Source organism: Pituophis catenifer, unplaced genomic scaffold (assembly GCF_029215685.1).
Source record: "Pituophis catenifer annectens isolate HBS135680 unplaced genomic scaffold, rPitCat1.0.hap2 SCAF_1, whole genome shotgun sequence".
Classification (NCBI taxonomy): Eukaryota; Metazoa; Chordata; class Lepidosauria; order Squamata; family Colubridae; genus Pituophis; species Pituophis catenifer.
The window spans coordinates 37,341,597-37,369,389 of NW_027256881.1; the positions used below are offsets into that span (position 1 = coordinate 37,341,597).

General features: G+C 36.4%; 1 protein-coding gene across 1 annotated transcript in view; it reads right to left on the reverse strand.

Moving 5' to 3' along the window:
• SOS1 (SOS Ras/Rac guanine nucleotide exchange factor 1) overlaps positions 1–27,793 on the reverse strand; it is a 52,008-nt gene that overhangs the window by 18,068 nt on the left and 6,147 nt on the right. The window contains exons 2-12 of the mRNA XM_070932289.1: positions 26,407–26,532; positions 24,928–25,059; positions 22,902–23,066; positions 21,036–21,245; positions 18,504–18,647; positions 14,193–14,303; positions 14,005–14,103; positions 11,072–11,199; positions 9,760–10,415; positions 2,837–2,918; positions 1,452–1,574 (exon numbers count right to left, since the gene is read on the reverse strand). Coding sequence (XP_070788390.1) covers positions 1,452–1,574; positions 2,837–2,918; positions 9,760–10,415; positions 11,072–11,199; positions 14,005–14,103; positions 14,193–14,303; positions 18,504–18,647; positions 21,036–21,245; positions 22,902–23,066; positions 24,928–25,059; positions 26,407–26,532 — 1,976 coding nt within the window. The remainder of the gene's footprint in view (positions 1–1,451; positions 1,575–2,836; positions 2,919–9,759; positions 10,416–11,071; positions 11,200–14,004; positions 14,104–14,192; positions 14,304–18,503; positions 18,648–21,035; positions 21,246–22,901; positions 23,067–24,927; positions 25,060–26,406; positions 26,533–27,793) is intronic.

Sequence of the window (27,793 nt, forward strand, 5' to 3'; positions counted from 1 at the left end):
AGGCTGTTTGCTGCAAGGAGGCAAATTGCTGGGAGGCAGAGGCAGATTTTTCTTCTTGTTTTCCTCCCCAAAAAAGGTAGGTGCATCTTATAGTCTGGAGCGTCTTATACTCTGAAAAATACAATACTATTTTATGAGAGTTTCTAATCTGTGAAAAAATATTAACTGAAAATATAACTTTTAATATTCTCAGACTGAGTTATCAAGTTCAAGCACTCTTGTATTTAACAGTCCAACAACGGAACAAGTATCTAATTGTTTTGTAAGTGATGCTGCCAATATATTTTTTTCCTAGACTGAATTATTACATACAAATCTTGTAAGATTACTGAGTAAATTGAACTCCTAGAGTGGAAACTAAACTATTAACTCTTTATACATTATGTTATCTGTCTCCTAATCAATATAGATATTTGGTCTATATTAAGTTAAATATGAACTTAAAACTCATCACTGGATACTAAGATTTTAGGTAATATCTGCCCCTCAGAAGCTCCATTTTGGCCGGCAATGTGCAGGACAAATATTTCAGAGCCTCTGCGGTTGTTTGTAAGTGTGAACAACTGCCATGGTGCTGCGAAATTCATATTTGTTCGCACTAGGGGGCGCTTATTGCATAACTTCGAACATTCACTAAGGGAACACTCGTAACCAGGGGATTACCTATATTGCTGTTTAATATTTGAATTAAGAAAAGACCAAAAAAGACAAAAAAGGTTTGTCTAGGAAGGAAATTCTAAAATAAACACCTCTGGTGCATGAATGGACACATCAATAATCCTTTGGACCCTAACCAATATTTTAAAGGCGAGAAACAATTAAGATGCAATTTTACACGTTTAATGCACAAAAGGGTGCTCCATTTCAGGCCTTATGGGCATATTTTTGGAAGTTATTTCCTAGAAATGATTTCATCTATTTATGGTGCAAGCTGGCCCTCAAATCATTCTCCACTTCAAAATAAAATAAAATAAAATTGTCAAAAGCCTTGACAAAAGCTTCTATGAACTCTCATATTATTGAGTTAGTTTTTTGCACATAAAAACCCCCTGCCAGCTCCTGAATTATTATATGATTTTCACTGTCAACTAAAGACCCTTGAGCTGTCCAGAATAGTTAGGAGTTAGTCTGCATAAAAATGTAGTAAATAATATGCACTATAAGACGTACTTTCCTTCCCCCAAAAATGGGTGGAAATGTCTGTGCATGTTATAGAGCGAATATTGCGGCAGGGGGGAAGGGGGTTGGTGTGGCGGTGGTATTGGCCACCGCCTGTTGCCACTTCCGCCTGTCACAGCTGCTCGCCGCTGGGGAACGCTAGCCATACTGGATGGATGCTGGGAGGCAGAGGCAGGCTTTTTTTTCCTTGTTTTCCTCCTCTAAAGCTAATGTGCGTCTTCTGGTCTGGTGCATCTTATAGAAAAATATGGTAAATACATTTCAATACTTACCGTAGCTGTACAGGTTGTATATATTCTTTTCTAAATCTTTTTAATTCTGCACTAAGAGGTTGATCTCCATTCTCCATAGCTATACGATCTGCTTCTGTTGGTTCAGGTTCTGGAATTTCAAATCTAATATGGGATGATGAAGAGAAACTTAAATAATTAAGTATAACATTTATACATTATTTTAGCAAGATGGAAAATACTAATTGCAACAATAAATGCAGGGAAGCATTTTTTTATCATTCAGGAAGTTACAGGGAGTCAGGAAACAGGACGACAACCCAATAGAATTATAATTCTGAGAGTTAGCGCAGTGTGAAGTTTCCGCAGATGCAATAATCCCAAGTACCATGTTTTCCTGAAAACAAGACCTAGCATTTTTCTGCATGCTCGTAATATAAGCCCTACCCCCAAAATAAACCCCAGTTAAGATCATCAGCCAGACGGATGCATTTTAGTATCCTATTTCCCTGAAAATAAGACCTAACCGGAAAATAAGCCCAAATGCGTCTTTTGGAGCAAAAACTAATATAAGGCCCAGTCTTATTTTCAGGGAAACACAAATATGTATTTACCAAAGGAATAGCAATAGCAATAGCAATAGCATATAGACAAATATACCACTTCACAGTGCTTTACAGTCCTCTCTAAGCGGTTTACAGCATCAGCATATTGCCCCCAACAATCTGGGTCCTCATTTTACTGACCTTGGAAGGATGGAAGGCTAAGTCAACCTTAAGCCTGGTGAGATTTGAACTGCCAAATTACAGGCAGCTGGCAGTCAGAAGTAGCCTGCAGTACTGCATTCTAACCATTACGCCACCACAGCTCTTGCCAATGGCATTTTAATTGCAAACATAAGTGTTTACATTTGTAAATAAGTGTGATACAAATGTGTATTTTATTAATTATTAAAATTATTTTATTATTTTACTGATTAAGCCCTATATACAAATAGGAAATGTGAAGAATGCTAATGATTTATTTAAAACATGGAGAAATTCAAGTGTACCAAGTCCATTTTTGTTAAAAAAAAACACACCCCATGACTTAGCATAATGTACTAATTGGACAATATAATTCGTCTTATATTGTGATACTGCCTGCAATCTTGCCAATTCTGATCCATACTGTAGATACTGCTGTATGGGATTGTTGATTTATCTTACTTCATTTTTATTAAATTAATCTGGAATGGAAGTGAGCTTAAGACAAATCATAAACTTTGCTCAAATAATCTTTAATTTACTTGGAGAAATAATTCATTCTGAGGCTATATGTCACATTAAGTTGGGAAAATAACAACCTTCTTCTCAAGAATAAGCACTTTAAAAAATCTCAAGAAGGAAAAAAAGTCATAAGGCAGTATTTCAGAAAGATTCACTCACCTTTCTATCAGGAGACTCAGTAATTCCTGAGGCTTACAAAAAGATCTGTATGTGGTAAGAAATGTTCGAACAAAATTGGGATCTAGAATAGAAAAAGAATGACTTAGGCAGCTTATGAAGGAAGACCTGTGATGATAGCTAAAAGCCTCCGCTATTACAATGTAATGCAGACCATTTAATAGCAACTATGCTTTAATGATGACTGAGGAAACAGGAAAAGGATATTAATTCCTGACAGATTTCAGGAAACAATCCAAGATAAGCAGAAGGATACTCAGTTCAGGACATTCTCACTTAAGGGACTTGTTAAGCCAAACTAATGACAAGTAATGGCATTTTCAGAAGACTGATCTTTCCTTAGATTCCCAGGGAACTCAATACAGTAGGCTGAATGTAAAAAAGAGTAAAAATAAAAAGCATGCTTAAACAGGAAAGCACACTTCTTGGTGCAAAAGTAGACAACTAGAAGTCCTTCTGATGTATTGAACTCTCATCAAGCCTATCTAACATGTCCAGTATGAGTTGAACTGTAAAGGGGGCGCAACTGAAAACAAGCAAGGATTGTCTTTAGCCTTCATCTCAGAAGTGGAGCAACGGTAGAGAACATTTCAGAATAAACAACCCTTTCAGGGAACATTAAACAATCTGTTTCAAGCTGGAGGAAAAAGGTTGAAGGTACTCTACTCATTTCCACTATCTTTGCAATGATTGGCAACCCTTGCAGGACTGAATTTAACTTCACCTATTTTAATATACTACATACCAAGAAATCAACTTACTGTTGCTGCCTTTCTTTGCTTCCCCAACTAGTCTGGAGAGAAAATGATTTGGGGAAAAAAAAAGAACCCTTCATCTTATAGTTTATGCAGATAACCTGTTTTCATTTAGTTATTTATATTTCTCATCACTCTGGAGAGCATTGGAAGCATTTTTCCTACCCATGAAAGAAAGATGAACCAAATAGATAGAAACAGCGTTTGTCAATTGACTCCAGTCATGAAGAGGAGGACGTCTCTCAGTTCACTGATTAATGGAAAAGGGGCATATTGTTTTCTAGTTCTGCCCACTAATATAAGAATTAATTTCATCTTACTATCTCTTAACACTACTTTATTATGTCTGCATTATAATCAGCCAGTTAGCTTTTACTCTTCAGCATGAGAAGGAAAGGGATGATCAGAAAGTCATTCAAAGACCTATTAATGCCCATGGATGGCTAAGAAACATGTGTTAATGCTGCAGTAGAACCAAGAGAAAGATTGGCCATTTGCACATATTACAAATGATAACAAAACCTTACAGTCAATATAGATGTAAATATTTATGTTTTAAAATCTTAGTTTCAAAGTAGCTACATAGCAAGTGCATTTTTCCTACTGGATAGTGTTGCTACAAGACTTCAAACAGCCATTTATTTGAGTCAAATATACACACAATTAACCAGGATGCCCATCTGTGATAAATGTCTCTTCAACACAGGCATTTTAAAAGCTATAAAAGACCTTCTAAAAATAATAATAATTCCTGAATGCCTTAACAAAGGAAATTGATGCTATGCTGACGCACATGCATTCAATGTACCAAAACTTATAAATAGACTATCACAACCTTATCAGAGAAAAAAACTTGCAAGATTTTTTTTAAAACTGGAAGTATTCACTCATGAAACAGAGGAGCTTATAAAAACAGAGAAGCAGCTTATATTATACATACCAGAATGTGAAGAAAGTTGAAACAAGTTTCTGAGTATGAATAAAAAAACTCTATTACTGTCTACATAGAGTTCATAAGTCAATTCCCCCTGACCTTTTTGTCCCATTATCCATCAATTTTCATATTTTAATTATAAACAAAATCATGAATGGAAAGAAATTATTTCACATCTGTTCTCCAGGGAACTAAGCTACTGGCTCTCCTCTACCTACCAAATGCTAGATTCAGACCCATTAACATTTAAGAGCAGGATAATGAAGTTCTGGAAATCAAATCCTGTTAACCCAAAATACAACACATATTGCCATCCTTACATGTAACTAGACACTGTGATTAACTGCTTCCTGATTCTGGCTTCTTTGGAAGCTTATAACCATAGTTTTTGCTTGACCATAATGAAGTATTGTGCTAAACAATAGTTTATTTTAATGATAGATTCCTGAAATAGCTACAGTAGCTGGATCACATGTAATCTAAGCATATCCCAAACAGACCATGTTTAAAGCAATGTGAGGTGATGTTTTATGGGGTTTTATGTTGTGGATTTTTAAAGTTTGTAATCCATCTAGAGACACCTAGGTGTGAATTTGGCAGCCATATACAATGGATGGATGATGGACAGACAGACAGACAGATAGATAAATAGTGTGGAACCAGTCCTGTCTGATTAGGTAAGGAGCAGAACAGCAGCAAAAGGGTTAGGTACACAAGGAACAGCACGATTCTACAATAATATATGCTTCAGATAGTAAGCACTAGGACATGTATCTTTATAAACATTTGAGTGAAACAAGGGTTGTGATTTCTTAAAAGTAATCCAGTTGTTATACGCTATCTGTAGCAGAGAGGTATACTGGAGTTTAGCCAGACTCTCTTTTCAGATTCTTAGTCCAGATTTTAGTAAGTGAAAGGCAATACAGTGAAATTCATAAAGCTATATACGTGAAAGATTGTAATATTAACATTTGTACTATTAATGATTTGGACCAAAACAGTGTTTGTATAATTTCTGTTATCCCAAGCCAGACCAGATGGCCAATGAACAATCAAAAATACTTTTAAAAGGAAGTTCTTCTAGAGAATGGTAATTTCCGGCTCCCACCCATTTGTGTGCAAGTGCTGTTCAAACACAATGACGAAATAAATGTTAAAAAACAAGAAGAAAATGTAGGCCATTTGGGGGAAAACTGCTTTGAAAGACTTTAAAATATAAAATAAAATAAGAGTTTATTTTTCATTAGTGGTAGACCTTTTTGCAATACTTCTTTCCCCCACTCCCATTGTCATTTCAAGGATGAATGTGCCATTCTGAGGGTTTCTCAGAACAATACTTATGTCTCCTAATTGATGGGAGGCAGAAAGTTGTATTTCGGCCTGCAAGTAGTTCCCACATTAGAGGTATGTAGTGTGGGTATGATTAAGATAAAACTGGGCTTTGGTCATTTTTAGGCCATAGGGGCCGAATCAGGGGTGAAATGTAAAATTTGTTACTACCGGTTCTGTGGGCGTGGCTTGGTGGTGGTGGGTTAATGTGACTGGGTGGGCGTGGCCAACTTTTTTTTTTTTTTAAACTTTTCAAAGCATTTTTTCTAATGCTTTGAAAAGCCTCTGCCGATCAGGAAACTCAACTGGGATCGTCAGAGAGGCATTTTAAAAAATATCTCTCTGCCGATCAGGAAACTCAGCTGGGATTCTCAGAGACTTTTCAAAGCATTTTTTTTTTACCACCTCTTCGGCCAAGAAATTGCAGAAAAAATGCTTTGAAAAGCCTCTACTATCCCAGCTGAGTCGCGCGATCATCAGAGGCTTTTTTTTTTTCATTTTTAAAAGCATTTTTTCGTTGGAAGAGACGAAAAAGCATTTTGTAGAAAATATGCTTTTAAAAGTAAAAAAAAAAAGCCTCTGATGATCCTGTGGCTCAGCTGGGCATGGGGGAGGAGGGGGGCAGGGATTTTTGCTACCGGTTCTCCGAACCACCCGCCGCCATCGCTACCTATCAGAAAACAGAGCAGAATTGTTTCGGAAGACAAGTCGTCATCAGTTTAAATTACAAGAAAGCAGACATCATTTGGACATCAAGAAAAAATTATAAAATATAAGAACTGTTCCACAATAAAACAGACTTGACAGAAGATGTTGTGATTTTTGCTAGGGGTATTTCAACAAAGGCATGTTTGATCATCTGTTGAAGATGCAACAATAGTAGATTTTTACACTGAACAGGAGGTTGGACTAGATGATTTCCAAGGTCCAGTCCAACACTTATATTCTGTGACTGTATGGTGATTGTCTGAGAAAAATATAAATTTGAAATAAGAGAGTCTATTTATATGTAGATGTATGCCAATAGAATGAACCGAAACATAAAAACATAACTGGTTTATGATGAACTACTATGATAACTAATGAAAGATACAGGAGTGATAAGTTCTGAATGTGGGACAGATCATTTTTGGCAATCTCCAGAAAATACATGTTTGAATTAAGAAGGCACTCACAGCTCACCCACTTGCTCCAAAATACTTCGTTGCATTTGACTGTAGCATTACAGAAACAAAATTATAAAAAAGGATTGAATTACAAAATGTTTTACATGAATGTGAAATTTAAACTTGATTTCTGAATGTAGCAAGAGTGCAACAGATGATACAAGTAAAGCATACAAATGAATAAATGGAATGCTTAGGTATGCCATTGAGCAAGGAACAAGAGTATATGCATGATGTTCCCTTCATCGCTTATTTACAGATAATTTTGCAATGAATGCTTTTGGTGATTACAGATGTGATGGCTGGGGAGTTTTTATGCAGGTGATGCTTTGCTGTTAATTTATAGCAAATGTTAGGGTGAATCAGAGGTAAAAAAGAAGAAGAAAGTTTTTGCCCTCCCCGGTCCCCAGGAGCACTCTGCAGGCCTCCCCCTACATGGGGGGTTTGGGAGACCAAAAACGGGCCCGTTTTTCACAAAAATGGGATGCGCAGAGGGTTTGGGAGGCCTGCAGAGTGCTCCTGGAGGCTCTGGAGGGCAAAAATGTGATCCATGGGGGGTTTGGGAGGCCAAAAAATGAGCCCGTTTTTTGCAAAAACGGGGTGCACAGATGGTTTGGGAGGCCACAGAGTGCTCCTGGGGGCTGGGGAGGGCAAAAGCGCCCCTGTTTTTGCGAAAAACAGGCCCGATTTTGACCTCCCAAACTCCTGTGTCACGTTTTTGCGCTTCCCAGCCCCCAGGAGCACTCTGCAGGCCTCCCAAACCCTCTGCGCATCCCGTTTTTGTGAAAAACGGGCGTGTTTTTCATGAAAACAGAATGTGCGGAGCAGGGTTTCAGGAGGCCAAAAATGGCTGTATTCGGTGTATAAGATGCACCAACATTTCCACCCTCTTTTAGGTGGGGAAAAGTGTGTCTTATACTCCGAAAAGTACGGTAAGTATAAAAAATTTTTTTAGGATATGCAAATGTTGGTAAAAAGATACTGGAATGGGCAGTATGTTGTCTCTTGCAAGAAATAAATAGTTATCAAGTGAGAGCTGGGTAAAAGAATGTATGATCACTATAAAAAAAGTATGCTAGATATTTGGTATTCAGAGACAATGAATGAAAATTAGACCACAAAACAAATACACAACAGAAAAATGAACAGGTTGAGAAGAAAGAGAAGCCCAAAAAAGTTGAAGTGATGGAATTGCAATTGAAGTGCAGAAAAACGAAGAGCTAAAAAGCCAGAGAAAAGCAATGTATAAAGCAGCATACAGACAGATCAGAAACAAAGACAGAAAGGCACAGAGATATATGGTGAAGAATATTATTGTAAACTAATTTTACTATGGTTCCTTTTCCTTTCTTTTTTAATTTCATGTTTTAATTTCTTTGGCTTACTATTTCTTATTCCTTTTTGTATTTGATAGCTTAAATTGCCCCTTCCAATTCTGTATTTCTTTTTCTTTAATGGGAAATACTTTTAGCCTTCAATTTTCAGAATATAAACAAACATGTTAACAGGAGGGCTAACTTAACATGCTATCTACAGTTTGAGGATATCTTTCTTTAAAAATTGGCACTCAATTCTATCAATCAATGTGGTTCTGTTACTGCCAGCCTCCCAGTTCCTTATTTTTATATCTCACTTTATTCATATATAAACATGCCAAAACTCCTGGGAATTTTAAACAGCATTTGGACAGACATGTGCAAAGGGAACATGGTAGAAGAGGCAAAGAGGGGCATAAGGATTTATGGCTAGTGGAGAAAGATAGGAGGTTGCAGCCAGGATTGGAAACATGAGAGGATGACAGGACAAGACAAAAAATGATTTAGAAAGGAGAATGGCAAGATAAATGATATTGGAGTTTGTTCTGATGAGAAGGACAGGAGGCAACAACTGTTGAGGCAGAGAGACACAAGTTTCTGGTAAGCAACAGAATTAAGGAAAGGAGCAGAGCAGCTTTGACACAAGCAATTGTGATCTTATGCTCAAAAGTTTTTAGATGATCTGAATCAAGTGACCCAGGAAATACAGCTTTACTGCAGTCATTTATTGCAGTGTTACAGTATCACCTTTACAAAATTATCTATTTAACATAATGGGTTGTAGCATATTATTTCAAAATCATTTTACTGAAATATAAGATTCCTTTTTTGAAAATATCTTCTTGCTTAAGCTGCACTGCAGGTTGCAGTCTTGAAGACAACAAACATAATGAATCTTTAATGCCTGTTTGTCTCTGATAGTTTTACAAACACATCTTACAACTGAACAAACAGTGGTAGTACTTTATTATTTTTCATTGATACTCAGTGCTTCTTTATATTTTAATGCAAAATTAAATGATCCGTCATCTAAGGCATAGTAACTGAGCAATTTTACTTTGGTAATATGTTCTTAAAATTAAGAAGATGGCCAATGAAGCAAACAAACCTATTCAAGGTACAAGGTAAAGCAGAGATTGATTTTTTTTGTACCTGTATCTTTGACACTGCTGGTATTTTTTTATTTTTTTTTTAATGGGATGGTCTCAACCTGTTGTTGCCTTTACTGCTATTGAAGGGATTCTTTGTATGTTTTGACTTGCTATCCCCTTAGAGCCTTTGAACAAATGGCAGACAAATCTAGCAAACAAAATTAAATCAAATCCAACCTTTCTGGTTCTACTGGTATACAGAGATATTTAAAAAAATAACTCAGATATTTTAAAGATTTGAAAAGATTCCTTACCTGCATACATGTGGAATGTAAGTCTCTCAATCAGTTTGACAACAGTTCCTGCCTTAATAATGGGGATTCCAGATTTTGGCTGCATGTTTTCTTCAAAAACAATATTTTCTGTAGAATCAGGTTCTGCAAATCTATATAGCTCAGGACTTGGAAATCTCATCTGGTCCTCTTTCTCTTCTTGCAACATTGTTACATCTAACATGCGTTCCAGGGTACTTCTGTACTGTAAAGAGATCAAGGCTGCCATCCAGTTGTTCTTCTCTTCAGCCGATTTAGCAGCAAAAATAACACTGTTCTCATCTTTCAAAATGATTTCAAAAGCATGCTTGTACTCGTTAGTGTTATCTTTATCATTGATCTGTACCTTTCGCATAAGAAATTTCTCTTTCAGACGATATTCTGCATTGCTAGCACCAGGCAGTCTTGGTTGCCCGTGATTTGACTTACAACAAATCATCAGACCATCAAAGAGAAATATATGTCTTTCATGTTTGGCACCCACACGCGTGAGAGTTCCCTCCATAATAAATTCATTGCAGCACTGTCCAATGTCTTTTCCTTCCCAGCCATCAATATTCTTCTGGATCTCGTTCATTTTCTTGATTGCTAGCTGCTTCCCCTTCATTTGTTGACTGTAGAATCGGCATGCAGATTCACTTTGAAAGAGGAGTAAGATATTTATTTATACAGTAACAATCACATATTCAGCAGAAAAATAACATGTTTGTTGACAACTAATGTGGAAAAGAATTTAATAGGATCTAGAAGATGATAGAAAAGAAATCAGCAAGTTAGCTTCAACTATATGCAGATAATTTCAGATCTGAAAGTGCTGTCATGCTTAAATGTAATTGCAAATCAACAGATTCCAGTCATCAGACTTATTTAAATTGTCAAGTAGTAATTAATACTTTATTAAGAAATAATAAAAATATATGAATATTACTTTCCATTCTTATGTATTACATTCACCACATGCCCTAAACTATTACCAAATGAATTAGTACAAAAACTGTTAAATGTTCTAAATTAATCTGCAAGATATTTTTGTTTGGATAATTGTTAATAAAAACTATTTTTTCTTTCTGCTTACCAGTAGAGTCTCAAGATGCATTTACTAGAAGCATGAAGGCAAACACACATACAACTTTAAAACAATAGCTATCCGGACTTTGATGTCACTTCCTCTGAAAAATCATATTGTTGCAAACTACTTTGTTCGTTGTTTACTAAGAAAGGAAACTGAGAAATCCAGATCGACCGCACAGTGCTCCAGGACTAAAAAGTAGGGAGAATACAGAAGTGCATTTACCTAAGCCTTCTCTTTGCAAGACTTTTGGAGCAAATTCTTTCCATACTACTCTGAAGATTAAGCAGGGCTGTAATTGCTTGCTTCAAGCACTCTTTATCTTCTTCATCTTCACTCTTCTCTTCTAATTGCTATGAACAGGAGAGGAACAATTTATATAAATATAAAATCTTACAGATCAGTTTTTAGCTTTCAGAGGAAAGCATTTCTTTTTGATGTAGTTATGTTTGTAATAATCTAACAAATAATAATGCTATGAAAGGAAAGGGATAATTTATCTACGTAAAATTTCCTGGTGTTTATATGGAAAAATCAATATTCTTCACACAGCACTGCCAGATACAGCCTTGAGAATGGATGAAAAATGAGCACATCTTTCACTACACCAGTTCCTTGCTGGCTCTCTGTCTCAAAAGAATATATAATCAGATCAGGCCCCTTTTAATAGGCCAGTTTGAGGTGGTGGGGTTTACAGGAAGTGAGAAATAACATTGACAAGGGAAAGGAATCGAAGTGGTGGTAGGAAGGTGGGTAGGAAGGAGGAGAAAACAGCATTGAAATCCTCTCAATTCATTTTGCTTTGGATTTTTTTTCAAAATAATAATTATTAAAATTATAATTATATTGATAAAAAATTATACCAACCAAAAATAAAAAGGAAAAAGAAAAAATAGAAGTTGCAGAAAGAAAAACAAATAATATAAAAGATAAAAAAGAATCTTTATTCATGACTCAGAAGATTCATAACAAATATAAACAATTTTACTAACTTATCATCTTTTCTTAAAGTACAAGAAATAATCTTTTTCTTCCCATGAAAAGATTATCTGTAAGCAAATTCCTAAAATCTTGAACTTTCAGTCCTGATCACCAAAAGACTATTAAAAATTATCAGAGACAACAACATATGTATCTTAATCTTGATCCAAAAAGTAACTCCATTTTACTTTTAATAATCTTGATCTTTAGTCCTTTCAAATTATGTCCTAGAACTTGATTTATTTTCATTTTTGTCCTTCTCACAAAATTCTTTAAAGGTTTAACTCTTCTGTAAATCCAATATAGGAAAATTATCCAGGTCAGTCTCCTGATTTGTTATTTATATATCCCTTTTCATTATTAAGACATCAGCTAGATTCTGTTATATGTTGATCCTTTTCCACATCATTTTTGCAGATTGTCATTTTTAAATCCACTTTCAGATCGGTCTCAGTTTTTGTCCAGTAAAACATGTTCCTCTTCCATAGTATCTTTTATGGAGATAGTCTATCTATAGAGGCAGACAAGTTTTAAAATTAACTTCTGGATCCATTGCTCAAAAAAATCCGTCAATATGTCTAATGTTGAAATATTTTGCCTCATTTTGTATTACTAAGTCTAATAAGTGTAAGTCTAGTAAGTGTTATTCTCCTTTAATTGTAATTTTAAGTTCCTTCTAATTCCCTCTAGTATCCAAACCTTCATAGTCCCATACTATTATGTTTTTTTCTTAGAAGAATTCAAAACAAAAACATTTTCCAACAGGATTATTATAATTAATTCCAAATCTTATTGCAATCATCTGGATATAACTTTCCAAAAAGTTTGCTTATTCAGAAGAAGTTCTTAAAAACTTTTGCTGAGACTTGAAGGAAACTCACCAGTGTTTTCAGAATTTGTGATCCAAAGATTCTTAATAGCTAAAAACCAATTCATAAGCAATTTCCAAAAGTGATTAGAAAAGAAAGTATGTAAATTCTGAAGGTGCCAATTATGGTTTGAACAAGGTGGCTATTTGTTGTCTGCCAGAATTCTAAATCCACGGGAGGCAGCTATCTTGGAGTCTCCTTACAAGAAGCAATGGAATACTTGCAGGCGATTTCAAGTCCTCTCCTTGTCCAGAAAGGAATTATGAAGACCATAATTTGCTGGCTCTTCATTCTACTTGCTGGCTCTTCATTCTGCCGATCCTTGGTTCCGCTTTTGCAGAGCGGTCTTTAATGAACCAATTCTTCACTGCAAGTTCACTTTATTTTGGATCTTCACAAACCTAGTAGTTTTTTCTGCTAATGCTTATGTGTCTAAAAGGATTATTGCACGTATTATTTTTATTGACTGCAACAGAAGAAATTCAGAGCAGTGGTAATTTGTCTTATGAGGAATTAGAAGGAGAAGTTCTGAGGCAGACAGGAGAATTTTGAAGGCTACACATAGTCTGCCTAGCAGACATCTCCTTAATAAATCATGATGTGAGAGGGTTTTTAAAAAAACACCTTTGTTTCTGCAATCAACTCTCTAATCAACAGTACAAAGTACTGTACAGCAACACTAACTGGTACCTAAATAAGAAAACTGCAAAAGTACAAAACAACTTTTAAAATAGAGTATAGTTAGATTTATAGTATACTATTTATTTTTCTTACATGTGGATTTTTTAGAGTTTCAACATAGAAAAGAAAGTGTTGTAAAACTGCTAGAATAAAAGCAGGGAGATTTAGTGCTGAGGATGACTTTGGGGCAGTTATCTTTTCTCAGCACAATCTATTTCACAGAGTGGATGTTTCTGAGAAAAAAATGGGGAAGGGTCTCATGTATTCCTGAATGAAATGTGGAATGTAAGTCTAAATAAATAAGAAACAAACTCTGAATTTATAACACTGATAAAAGTAACATTTAGCAAATTTTGAAGTCTTTAAGCAACAATAAAAAAAGAGAGTTGTCTTTAAATTTTAGTTAATATGATACAAATCATAATGAGAAACAGCCTGGTTACACATGAAGAGAACACTTAAATTCTTCTTCCTCATTCCCTAGTTTATGAATTCTGCTATTGAACTAGCAGTATCGAGCTCAACATACATATTGAAATTCCTGAAAATGGAGAACTCCTTTAGGAATATACCATTGACGGTTTATTGAAAACTTCATAAATATTAGATGGAATTATATTTTCTTACCTTTAAAAGTTCAAAATAGTGAAGACAATGGTAAACAGGTACTAGAAGTAGCCTAGGTAAAACATACTGAACAGCTTCTTTAAAACCATATCCAATTGACTGGAAATTAAAAAAAAAGTATTTCAGTGTTACAAGTAAGCCTTATGATACCTACAATATCCATTATACAAATGCATTACTTAACATACCTGCAAATAGAAGGCTGCTCCAGGCTTTGATAACTGGCTAAGAAAATGATCATGAAAGCCAGTCCGTAAAATATCTTGAGTGTATGATTCATAAGGATCAAATGCTAGCTCCTAAAGAAAGATTTGAAGAATATTTCAACTATCTCATTGCTTCAAATTATCATGTCAACATACATTCAAACATTCATGAATCTATATATCATTGCTTTAAGTTAATGAAAAGTTATCCCTGTACTGACAAAGATATATATTTAGGTAGGAAGTATTCAATATACTGTATATATTCTTATTTTTACACAGAAAGTTATTGGTGTTTTTGTCTTTCAGTGTTCACAGGTTGTTTAAAGTGTTCATGATTATAATCTTTTAAATTAAAAAATTCTGAAATTACAGTACGTAGACCAATAGTAAACATAAAGCTAAACATTAAAGATTTCAGATATTTACTAGGCATTTTCCAATTCCAACAATAATCAATTAAAGAAATTATATTTAACTAAATTTAGGTGGAGGGTCCAGTAGCACAGCAGAATGTGGGGATTCCCTTGATTTTTCAGACTTTATAGAGAGGGTATAAAAGAAGAAAGAGAATTACTGAATTCTGAAGTGATGACTTCCTCCAAAAAATGTGCATTTGAAGAGGAATGATTCTTATCACGCTTGTGTGTCTAACCTGTAATTTCATTGGAACTAGAACGTTGCAGTTACTCTTGAGTAAACATTGATGTCTGGGCCCTATACGAGTATGTCCATGCATTCTCCTTAGTGACAATATGAATCACTTATGTCATTTCTTGGATTATTTTATTTCACTTCCTGCTAGCAATAGCAATAGCATTTAGACTTATACACCGCTTCACAGTGCTTCACAACCCTTTCTAGGTGGTTTACAGAGTCAGCATATTGCCCCCAACAATCTGGGCCCTCGTTTTACCAACCTCGGAAGGATGGAAGGCTGAGTCAACCTTGAGCATGGTGAGATTCGAACTGCCAAATTGCAGGCAGCCAGCAGTCAGAAGTAGCCTGCAGTACTGCATTCTAACCACTGCGCCACTGCGGCTCTGCTGTAGTTTTATAGAACTTTTACTGGTAGTCCTCACTTAATGACAATGGGAATTAGTCTTGGATGTTAAATGAAGCGGTCATTAAATGAGATGCCCATGTGACCACTTTGCTCAACAACCACAATCCCAGGACTCTCCGTTGCAACTCTTAAGCAATCTCATGGGTCATTAAGTGAACGGAGTCACTCTCCATGCCTACTGCAGGTTCAGAGGGATTTTGAGCTCTGTGCTTGTCCAAATTTCACAGCCAAGGTCCAGGCATGGATCTTGGAGTCCTTCTATCACCACCTCTGGAGAGACACAAGCAAGCACAGATCAGCAGGGAGCTGATCCCCAGAGCCCCAGAGAAGAAAGGGAGTCTTCTTGACAGACAGTGGCCACTTGCAACCTTCCCTGCCAGCTTCCCCATAGACTTTCTGGGGAGGATGGCAGAGAACTGCAAAGGGCAACGATGTGATCATGGGGAACTTAGCAACTAGTCGTAAATGTGAACAGATTGCCAGGTACCCAGATCACTATCATGTGATTGCATGGTGGTATTTTGTGACAGTCAGAAGTGCTTCACAGGTTGTCAAGCATTCAAGACCATAGAAACTTTGAATAATCATTAAGTGATTGACCGTTAAAGTGAGGACTACCTGAATTGTTGATGGATTCCCATTAAAATATCAAGCAGATCTTACCTTGCTTAACTTTTTGGGCATCCAGTAAGGTGTGCTTAGTCTGCTAATATAGGATCCAGGATCTTAAACATCTTTAACAAAAGTCTCCATTTGACTTAATTCTGGTTATGAAGGATATCCAAGTGTTTATTGAAATAATTTAAGAATGATATACAATTTTTTAAGAAAATAAAATAAAATATTTCCTTTGAAAAATATAACTTGTTTATATGTTTATAGAATAGTCTGCCCAAAGTTAATTTGGGATTAAGTGGCTAAAATAAATTTTAAAAAAGAATATTTGACGTTCCTTGTTCTCTCCTACTTTAGAAGATACTATGATGAGGTGGAGAATTTATGTTTTTAGAAGTTGTTAAGAGGTTCAGTAAAAGAAAATTGCAATGAATTACAATAGTAGGTAGTTAAAACAGCAGAAATTAAAATTAGGATAGAATGAAAAATGACAAAGATCTTTTTCCTGTTGCTAGAATGGTGTATGTGCCAATTAGATCTCTATAGGATCTGGAAATGGGTCTTCTGAGAAAGATGGGTGGTTTCTAAATCTGACAGATAGATAAATACAGGTAGTCCTTGCTTAACAATTATTTGTTCAGCAACTGCTCAAAGTTACGGTGGCACTGAATGAATTGTACTAATGCCTGGTTTCTGAAGTTATGCTAGTTGAAGCATCCCTGTGGTCATATAATCAACATTCGACCACTTGGCAGCTTACCCAAATTAATGACCACAGAGACACTTCAAATCCCCTCACCTGCTTATCTTCTCCCCATTTCTAAAGTAAAGGCCTGGGAATTTCATCCGTCTCACCTAGCTGCCACTTGCCCCTAGGCCTCTACTTCAGTCCCAGTGCTGCCATAGCCAAGGAGTGCCCCTCAAGCCCCAGTGCCAAAACCCAGCCACCCTATGGCCTGCACATGATTTGAAGATCAACAGGTACAATCTTCTCTTGACTGTTGGAAGGTCTTATAAGTTATCTGAAAACTTTACAAAGCATTGTGAGAATGGTGTGAGAGGCCTTGGGTAGAAGTCCTAGCATAGCCAGCAGGTACCTTGCATAGGGTCAGGTATGACTTGTCAGCACCAGCAATAAGTTGGTGAAGGTCAGGTGGGTATGGTAGGGCCTATGGAGTGCAAGGAAGCGGGGGCAGCTGGGGCCTTCTGCTGTGGTGCCTGAGCCTTGCATGGGGCTTGAGGTGGCACTCATTGTCGGTTCTGGAGGCTCTGGGGCTGAAGTAGAGGCCCAGTGGTAGTGGTGGTGCTTAACTGAGACTTACCAAGTTATGCTACTGTGCAGAGAAGCCAAAAAGGCAGAGATGGGAATGGGAGATAGGTGAGTGGGAGGAGAGAAAGAAGAGGCAGTCCCTTACCTCAGTGAGGCTCAGGCTGAAAAGGATCAAGCCAGGAATGGCTTGGATCAAGATGGGTCTTTGCCTAATGACCAGTGGACATGATAATAACAGCAACAAAGACTGCCAGTATTGCTGTCACTAAGTGATGCAGGTATGTGATATCATGCTTTATAATCACATCGCTTAGTAACAGAAATTCTGGTCCCAATTACCGTCATAACTTGAGGACTATCTGTCCTCAACAAGCCGATCTTCAAGCCAACATAAATATAGCTCCTCTTTAGGATCTATACATTCAAGAGGCCATTCTGGAGAAAGGGGCTTCAACTATGTTCCCTTTCTCTTGAATTCTCCATCAATTTGGACAAAGGCCAGGAAAGGGCTTTAGGTCTAGAAAGCAATGAGATACTAGAAAGCAATGGATACTATTGTATTATTGTACAATATTATTGTATGATTACATTATTCAGTTCCCCTCAGTAGCCTAGTCATGTGTTTGTATTAACTGAAGTTTAGTTATATACCATAGTAAACTAAATATGATGGCTATTGTAAGACTTAACTGCAGAACTCTAGCTTCGCAAATGACTGAATGACTCAACACCTAACTTCATCAAACTGACGGCTTCAAGAAGTCCAGGAAAAACAAATTATCACACCTCCTCTGTCTTTCATACAACAAAAATTATTCTAGAGGGCAACCAAGATTGAATGTCTAAAACAAACACTAGATCAAAAACAAAATTTAACAAAAGTTGATTATCTGAAAGTAATCAGCCACTGTTTGACTGAAGCATCTTCAGCTTCTGTTAATAGTGTTGGGGAAAAGTTTGATTTGGAGATTCAATTTAAAGGTGATTTTATTAATCTCCAAATCAGGTTAATCATCAAACTAAATCAGCTACCTTCAAATCTATTTAATAGCTTTTGCATGCCAAAGTTTTTTTTTCTCTAAATAGAATCGATGTTTTGTATAAGACTGAAACAGATTCATAAATCCCTGATAACTAACTTTTTTTGTGAAAATACAACCGTAGGCAGCACAATCTGCTAAATACAGTTAAAAAGTATAGCAATGACATACTTCAACCTTGGGGCCAAAAGAAACTGCTGACAACATGGCATTTTTAAAAAATGTATGATATACCCAAGTCAGAAAAATAGGAAAATAGAGCATAGTAGCCCATTCATAAATAGTAGTATAATATTACCTACCTCCGCTAAATCTTCAAAACAGCTTCCTACTAATGGATGGGGACTGCCTTCATCAGTCATTTCTACTGTATCTTCAATATGGCCTAGCAACTTCACACTAAGTTCATGAATGTCTGATACTCGGCTGAATATATTTTCTACATCCTGCAAAACAAATATATTGATATATACAGAAGTAGGAATTGAGATATTTAAATACCAAATTTGTTGATCGTGGGACATCCTACATAGGAAATAATGAAATAGTATTCCACACAATGGGCCTTCATATTCAATTTTCACTACATCTCATTTCTCAGTACATAGCCAAACAGACACTCTTCCCATCTTAGGCACAAGGCTCTTCAGATTCTCTTCTTTAATTAGATTTGTACTTAAAACTCAGAACAGCAAGAAGAAGCAAAATAGAAAAGTTTTTTTTTATTTGTGGTTAATAATTTAACTTTTTTAAAGCCAAGAATTAATCATATATATATTCTGTTATAACCACCTAATGAAATTTTAGTACTCCTAATTTATAATTGGTATCACATACTTTTAACAATTACAGGTAGCCCTCGACTTATGACCATTTAACAATTGTTCAAAGTTATGCCTGAGCTGAAGAAAGTGACTTATGACAAGTTCTTATACTTAGGACCATCATAATGTCCCTGCAATCTAGAAGCTTTATCAGACTTTAAGAAGGTTCAACTGGTGACTGTATCTTAGCTGAATTAGCCAACTATCGTCCGGTCTCCAACCTTCGTTTTGTGGCGAAGGTTGTTGAGAGCGTGGTGGCACGACAGCTTCCCCGACACCTGGATGAAGCTATCTATCTGGACCCGTGCCAGTCGGGCTTCAGGCAGGGGCACAGCACAGAAACGGCATTGGTCGCGTTGGTGGATGATCTCTGGAGGGCTCGGGACAGGGGTTGTTCCTCTGTCCTAGTCCTATTAGATCTCTCAGCGGCTTTTGATACCATCGACCATGGTATCATGCTGCGGCGGTTGAGGGGGTTGGGAATAGGGGGCACCGTTCTGCGGTGGTTCTCCTCCTTCCTCTCCGACCGCTCGCAGTTTGTCTTGGCAGGGGGACAGAGGTTGACCTCGAGGCATCTCGCATGGGGAGTGCCGCAAGGGTCGGTCCTCTCGCCCCTCCTGTTCAACATTTATGTGAAGCCGCTGGGTGAGATCATCCGTGGTTTTGGGGTGAAGTGTCACCTGTACGCTGACGACACTCAGCTGTACATTTCCATCCCAGACCACCCCAACGATGCCCTTGATGTGATGTCTCGCTGCCTGGAGGCCGTGCAGGTCTGGATGGAGAGGAACAGGCTCAGACTCAACCCTTCCAAGATCGAGTGGTTGTGGCTTCCGGCATCCCGATATAGTCAGCAGGTGCCATCGCTGACTATTGGGGGTGAATCTTTGCCCCCCACAGAGAGGACTCGCAATTTGGGTGTCCTCCTGGACGCACGGCTGTCTTTAGAAGAACATATGATGGCCGTGGCCAGAGGGGCCTTTTATCAGGTCCGCCTGATTCGCCAGTTGCAGCCCTTTCTGGATCGGGACGCCCTGTGCACAGTCACTCACGCCCTTGTTACCTCCCGGTTGGACTACTGCAATGCTCTCTACATGGGGCTCCCCTTGAAGAGCACTCGGAGGCTCCAACTGGTCCAGAATGCGGCTGCACGGGTGGTTATGGGTGCAACCCATTGCGCCCACTTGACACCCCTCCTGCGCGAGCTGCACTGGCTCCCAGTGGTCTTCCGGGTGCGATTCAAGGTGTTGGTCACCACCTTTAAAGCGCTCCATGGCATAGGACCCGGGTACCTTCGAGACCGTCTTCTGCCACCAATAGCCTCCCACAGGCCAGTCCGCTCCCACAGAGAGGGTCTCCTCAGGGTGCCATCGGCCAAGTCATGTCGGCTGGCGACACCCAGGGGGAGGGCCTTCTCTGTGGGAGCCACAGCCCTGTGGAATGAACTGCCCCCGGAAATTCGTAAGATTTCTGACCTCCGGGTATTTCGCTGCGCACTCAAGACCCTATTGTTCCGCCAGGCTGGGTTAGCAACATAATTTTAAATTGGATGTTTTAAATTTTTGGGGTTTTAAATTAAGCCAAATTTATTTAATACTTTTAAATTATTTTAAATTGATGTTTATTCTGTTTTTAAATAGGCTGTACACCGCCCTGAGTCCTTCGGGAGAAGGGCGGTATAGAAATAAAATTATTATTATTATTATTATTATTATTATTATTATTATTATTATTATTATTATTATTATTATTATCATTATCATTATTATATCTTAGAACAAAGCTGGCATACATATACAATAAGGTATACTACAGATATGTAGCTAGCCAACAGAATTTGGGGCTCAAGTGGCTATATTATACTCTTAAAGCATATATATATTTAGAGCAAGCATGCACTTGATTTTAAAATGCTATGCTGATTATGTTTTTTCTTAATCTAGCACTCTAATAACATACTTTTCCTGAATAATGCTAACAATATATAAAAAATAAATTCAAGGTACTTACATGACCTGAAAACAGTTTTGGATTGGTAATAAAAGGTTCTCTGAAAACTTTTATTATGAGATTCAGTTCCCTTATATATTGTCGAACTTCTGCCATGAATGACTTTACAAGATCATAATAGGTTTGTTCTCCTGATGTGGAAGGTTCCTCATCAGATAACGTCAGGGTACTAATATCTTCTACATCTTGATGGAACATATCCATCAACACCTGTTTGAAAAAGAGGAAGATCTTAATACCAGATATCAAAAAAGGCAATATATTGTATTGTACAATTGAATAATAAACTGTCAGTGTGAAAATTAACACAATATATAAGCAAGTACTTGTCTGAGAATTATATTGGCAGAAGGAAAATTTTACAATCAGCAATGATACTTTACTTTAAATAAGCATAACAACTCAAGTGGATATTTCATCACAATCTCATTTGACACTTAAGAAACCTGTTAATTATACAGAATTGGAAGCTTTGATACACCCAAATGTCTTTAATTCTGGAAATATTGTCAGATATAATGAGTTATTAACAGATAAGAGGGAACTGAAAGAGAAACGAGAATTGGAACAACAGGGAATTGAGATAGATTGGTACATGTACATGCAAATAAGAGCAAGATATGAAAAAGATGCTAAACTATATGGTTTTTATATGGAGAAGACTGAATTGGACAAGATACTCATGGGAACAGAGGAAAACTTAATAAAATTTTTTAATAATTTTTTGTTGTATATTGAATTGGAGGAGGAGCAAGTAAAAGAAATGATGATAGCCTGGGGTAGAAATTTTGGTTATTCAATTGCATTTGAAAAATGGCAACAACTATGGGAAAGGAACTATAAATTAACAATGTCCACAGCATATAAGGAAAATCAATATAAGATGTTTTATAGATGGCATATGCCACCGGAGAAGTTAGCAAAAATGTTTAAAGATAAATCGGCTAAATGCTGGAAATGTCATCAAACACCAGGATCTTATTACCATATGTGATGGACTTGTCCCGAAGCAAAAAATTATTGGTACAAGATCAAAATCTGGCTGGAAGAAATGATACAACAACGTATTGAATTTAAACCAGAGTTGTTCCTACTGGGTATCTTTCCAGAAAAAAATAGTAAGGAAAATGCATATTTGATTATACATGTAATAACAGCTGCAAGAATTGTGTATGCCCAAAATTGGAAATCAGAGAAAATACCTTTGGAAGAAGAAGTAATAAAAAAATTTTTAGACTGTGCAGAAATGAATAGATTAACTTTGATGATTAAAGATAAGGAGGAATCAGAATATTTTAAAACATGGAACTATTTTTATAATTGCTTGGAAAAGAGATACAAATGATTGATACTATAATTATGTACAAATGATAATTATAATATTGAATTTAGAAATGAACTGTTAAAACAATTTGGATGAATATGAAGATAGAAGAAACTTTTGGAAGATGGAAAAGAAGCTTAGAAGATAAGACGTCACAGGGAAGGGAGGATTGATGTATTAAATGTTTGTCTGTCTTAAAAAATAAAAATAAAATTATTTAAGAAACCTGTTAATTATACAGAATTGTGCAACAGTCAGAATCTCAAGATTCTGTTAAAGAATTTCATTCAGAAATACTGATCAATACTGACCAATATCATGAACCATCAATTGAGGAATGGAAGGTGCAAAGGAGATGTTCATTATTTCCTCTTTAAGCTGCAGCCTTTTTGAAAAATTGTTGGAGGATCAAGATATTAGCATGAAAGATGACGCTAAGAGAAACAAATAAGAATCCAATTTCCTACTTCTCAAAATCCCATGTCCATGTCTGAATTAGGCTAGTACCAAGATGACATAGTTATAAATATGACTGTATATACCTTATCAGCACACATTGCCACTTTGATGTCCTGTTTAGTAATTTCATCATGTCTTATATTTCGTACATAGTTTCCAACCAATTTTAAAATATCTGCAGAAATGTATTCCAATACAGCTACAATGTAAACAGATACTTGATGGTCAACTTTATATCCCAGGACTTCCTGAAAGAGACAAACTTATTTTAGTATTTCATTATACCCAGACATACTTAATAAATGTATACATTTAAATATGGAAAATTATTCAACCAAAGCACAAAGAAACATTGACAGGTGCACAAATTTATTCAGCCTCCTGTAGATACTAGAGGAATTATAATGGAAGCACACCATTGGGGAGTCAAAGGAGCAAAGGTTTATTTTTTGTTTCTGAATGTCTGTTTTAAAGTTTTCATAAAATGCCATAATACCAGCCACAATTTTTGGATTTTCCTTCTTTGGTTTCTATACCACTTCACTTATGAAGAATTTGAAGGATTCTAAAGCTTGCACATCTGTTATTTTGCTGATGCTAATAAGAGTATCTATTTATTTGAAACATTTACATGGCTACCCAACTCAGACCATGTGACACAATACTTACCAACTGGGAGTTGTGCTCATCCTGAATCAAGCACCCAGAGACAGATCAGCTCTTAACTAACTTACTACAAAGTCAGGCCCAACCATTTGTCAAAGGAGGTAGGGGTGGGGAAATCATTCCAAAGAGCAGGGGCCAGCACTGAGAAGGCACACCTGGGTCCTACAAGCTGATGCCCAGAGTAAACTTGTAGCATATGGGGTGAGCAGATACTCTAGGGAGCAGGCAGTCCCCAATATAACCCTGAATTTGATTGTTCAGTATTGGATGCTGAACTATTTAATCAAATGTTTGGTATTAGTGTTTTATTAGAAGTATAGTAACTCAGATGAAACTTTGGTGATGATGGCATATGCATTTTTAGAATTACATTATATTTTTAGTTCAATGCTAAAACCCAGCTTAATTCTTTTTTTATATATAATTCATGCATTTATAATGAAACATGTAACAAATAATTAAACATTTCAGAATCCAGAGTGTCTAAATCTTGCATTTAGACTGGCTAAGAATACATATTACTTTTCATCTGTATTGGTTATGAAAATAGGTTTAATTTAAATTGTTTAATATTGCCACCCACTCCAGGAAGATTCTGAGCAGCTTACAAATTCAATAAAAAGAACAGAATAAAACAGTTAAAACAAAACCTATATAATAGGCAACCCAGACTAAGGCAGTTGCAGAAACGATGCTGGCAATATGGGATAAGGCTATTATGGGGAATTGACCAATAGATCACTTCTACATTAACACCATGCCTTGGAACAGAGAAAAGGTAATAATTTCACTTCTTTCAGAGAAGTATCACAGAACTGTCAACCAGTATATCAGGTTGCATCATGAAGGCTGCATCATTTCCCCTTCACTGGAAGTATTTAAACAAAGGATAGATAGCCATCTATCCAAAATGTTTTAATAGATCCTCCATGAAACAGATGATTAGACTATATGATCTCTGAGATCACTTCCAGTTCTATGATGTTATGAAAACTATAATCCACAGCCTTTCTCCAGAGCTATGGCAAGTTTAAGTGTTCCAAGTCTCCAAGTATCATGTGTCACAGACACATATAACAAGGAAGAAATCCTTCTCATAACCTACAGAAGGGCAGGGATAATGCCTGATCTTTGCTTTGCTGAAGCACCTCCGAGTTCTCCACCATCTAATCCTCATCAGAGTAATGGGAGAAGTAGCATATTGACAGTCAAACTTTCTGACTGGCTACTAATGCCAGTTAAAATAAGCAGATATCTAATTACGATCTTTATTAATTAAGAATAAGAGATTGTTTAAAGAAGTTCTAGATGGATTGGAAAATAAATTCTATTTATAAGTTTTAGGAAATTGGCTTCTCTTTCAAAATATTACTGGTTATTTGAAAAAAAAAACCTAATCTATTGAATTTGTAACATCTTATATATTGTGTTCATATTACTTACCTTTAAGAGTGGATGAATTTTTTCTACTGGAAGAAATAATGGATTTCTTCGCTTCCTCTTTTCAATGGCAGATTGAGCATCAGCTATTGCCCATTTATCAATCGGATGAGGAAAACTTTTTTGGACACGATCCTTGTAACACACAGAGGTAGTACAGTTAAATATATATACAGTAGATAGCTTTTTGCATTACCATGTCCTAAGTAACTAAAGCTACTTTTGGGGTGTGAGGGAGTTTTTTTTTTTTACTTTGTATTTCATTTCACCTTCAAAGCACAATGTATAACATGTACAGCAAATTATTTAATACAAAAATATAATGGGATAGGCTCAAATAAACTATGTACAATTGATAAGACGTGTAGTGGTGCAATGGTTAGAATGCAATATTGCAGGCTAACTCTGCTCACAGCCAGGTGTTCAATCCTGACTGGCTCAAGGTTTACTCAGTTTTCCATCCTTCCGAAGTTAGTAAAATGAGGACCGAGATTGTTGGGGGCAATATGCTGACATTTGTAAACTGCTCAGAGAGCGCTGTAAAGCACTATGGACCAGTATATTACTCTATTGCTATTGATAGGCATTTAAAACAATTAAGCAAATAACAGTTTTATTTGACATCTTTAAAAAAATAGTTATAATGGCATTAGAAAAATATCCCTTCAGGGGGATATTTGAGAACTGCAATGTCACCAAAGAATGTCTTCATTCTACACTTCTCTTACAAAGAGAAGATCCTCGTCCAATTATTTTAATGCACAGGTGAGCTAATGGGGGGAATACTCTTAAGATCTTTAGGATTTAAGATATTTTGAATATAAAGATATGAACCATTAATTAGAGTCATGCTCAGAGATGATTAGGCAACTGCTAAAATTTTATTTAGAATATGATCCCACATATTCAAATCAGCTAACATTCTAACTGCAAAATTCTGCAGTAGCAAAAATGACTGGTGGTTAGTATATTCTGCAGTCGCAGATACCGACATACTCTATGGGGTCAAACTCATAGGGTCAAACCCAATTTGCTGCTTCATTACATATTTACTTACTTACTTATTTTTCCTATTTTTAAACCTCCCATATTCACTCCTTTGTGCCAAAGGAGTTTTCAATGTAGCAGTAGAAACAAACAATACAACATAGCAAAATTATGTCAAAATTCCATAACAATTAAATACATATTTTATACTCAAGCATCCATAAATTAAAAATAAATTATAAGTATTTCTTAATGCAGGTAGGTCTCTTTAGGTCTCTTGTGGCTTATGATCACTATTGAGACCAGAATTATCATTAGAAGTCATAGCAGTCATAAATCAAATCAGACCTGGTTTTATGAAAATTTTTATAACAGTTGTTATAATGCAGCCACTTTGAGCTGTCATTAAACAAACAATTTTAAGTTGAGGACCACCTCTATATCAACAAGATAATCAATAATGTATAGAATTGGACAATGAACTATAAGTGGTACCTCTACATCTGAGAAACTTCTTGGCTGAGCTTGACACAGCATATTTAGTAACTGCAGAATTAACTCCTCAACATACTGCAAAGCATCTTCTGTAGAAGATAGTTTAGGGTGGACTTGCATCTGGACCTATATTCAACAAATAATTGAACTTATAAGAAAATTCATTACAAAAATGTGGACAGCTAAGAGCCTGGTGGCCCACAAAAGCATATTAAAAACCTTAGATTCAGACCGTAGACATCAAAAGTATTTAAACTGTAGAAAGGAAAAAGAGGCACAAAGAACGAAAGCAGCATTATGGTTAAGACAAAGAACTGTGCATTGAAAATTACTGGTTCAGATTTATGAACCACTCTGAACTCACTGGATGAAATTGAATACAAAGGAAAAAAAGTGTTCAGAGAAGTATAAAAACTTTGACTTGGTCATCTTCAACCAGCAGACAAGGTGATTAACACATTTCCTTTACAGAGTACCATTTCTGATTGCAATTCAAATGACTGAAATTGCATATTAAAAACTGCCAAAAAATCTTATTTCTTGGAATATTGAAGCAACAAGGGAAAAGGAAATTTGTAATTAACAGATATATCTTTTATTATTTTTAAAATATGAAATAAGCTATATATAAAACTTGATGATATATTATAAAATGTAAGGTTAAACAGTTATGCATTTTATAGTATATTTTAGTTTTTGTTGAGAAAATGGGTAAGAGATAGTGCAACAACCTTTTTAAAGAATGAAATGGTGGAGAGACTTCCGGTCTGGCTTCCATCGCCACCAGATGGTCCTCTGAGACCGCCAGCCCCGTTGCCTGTAAAGAGCCGCCTTTACATCTGAAAGGCGGCTCGAAAAACTCCATTTCCTGAAGGAAATGTGAGTCAGAGCAGGCAAGGGCAGGTAGAGCCCTCTGCGAAGTCCCCAGAGTTTTTTTTTTACTCTTGGGGATGAGCAGGTTGTGGCTCCCTATTTCCGCTCGCCGCTGCTCCGGGCTTCGGGAGAACTCTGCCTTTTTGCAGAGCTGGGCGTTGGAATCGGACCAATCAACGAAACTAACAGATGGACTAATTAAAAAGGACGAGATTTGGACTTGGGACCCTAAATCGCAAATATTTTTAATAATTTTACAACCGTTTCAGAGTGAAGGAAAATTTTTTTTTAAAATGGTGACTGCTGAGGCTTGAGAAGAAGAAGAAAGCCGAAAGTAAAAGTCCTTCTGTAACAAGCTACAAAGTAGCGGAATAAACAGTGCTGGCTAGAATCTGGAAGAAAAATATCTATTTTAAGTTTCTTTTTTCTTGGAGATTTGTACTTGATCTTGTTTGGGGAAAAGTTTTCTTTCTTTAAAAAGAGTTTGTGTGGCAGGATGGTGTTAAAACCAATA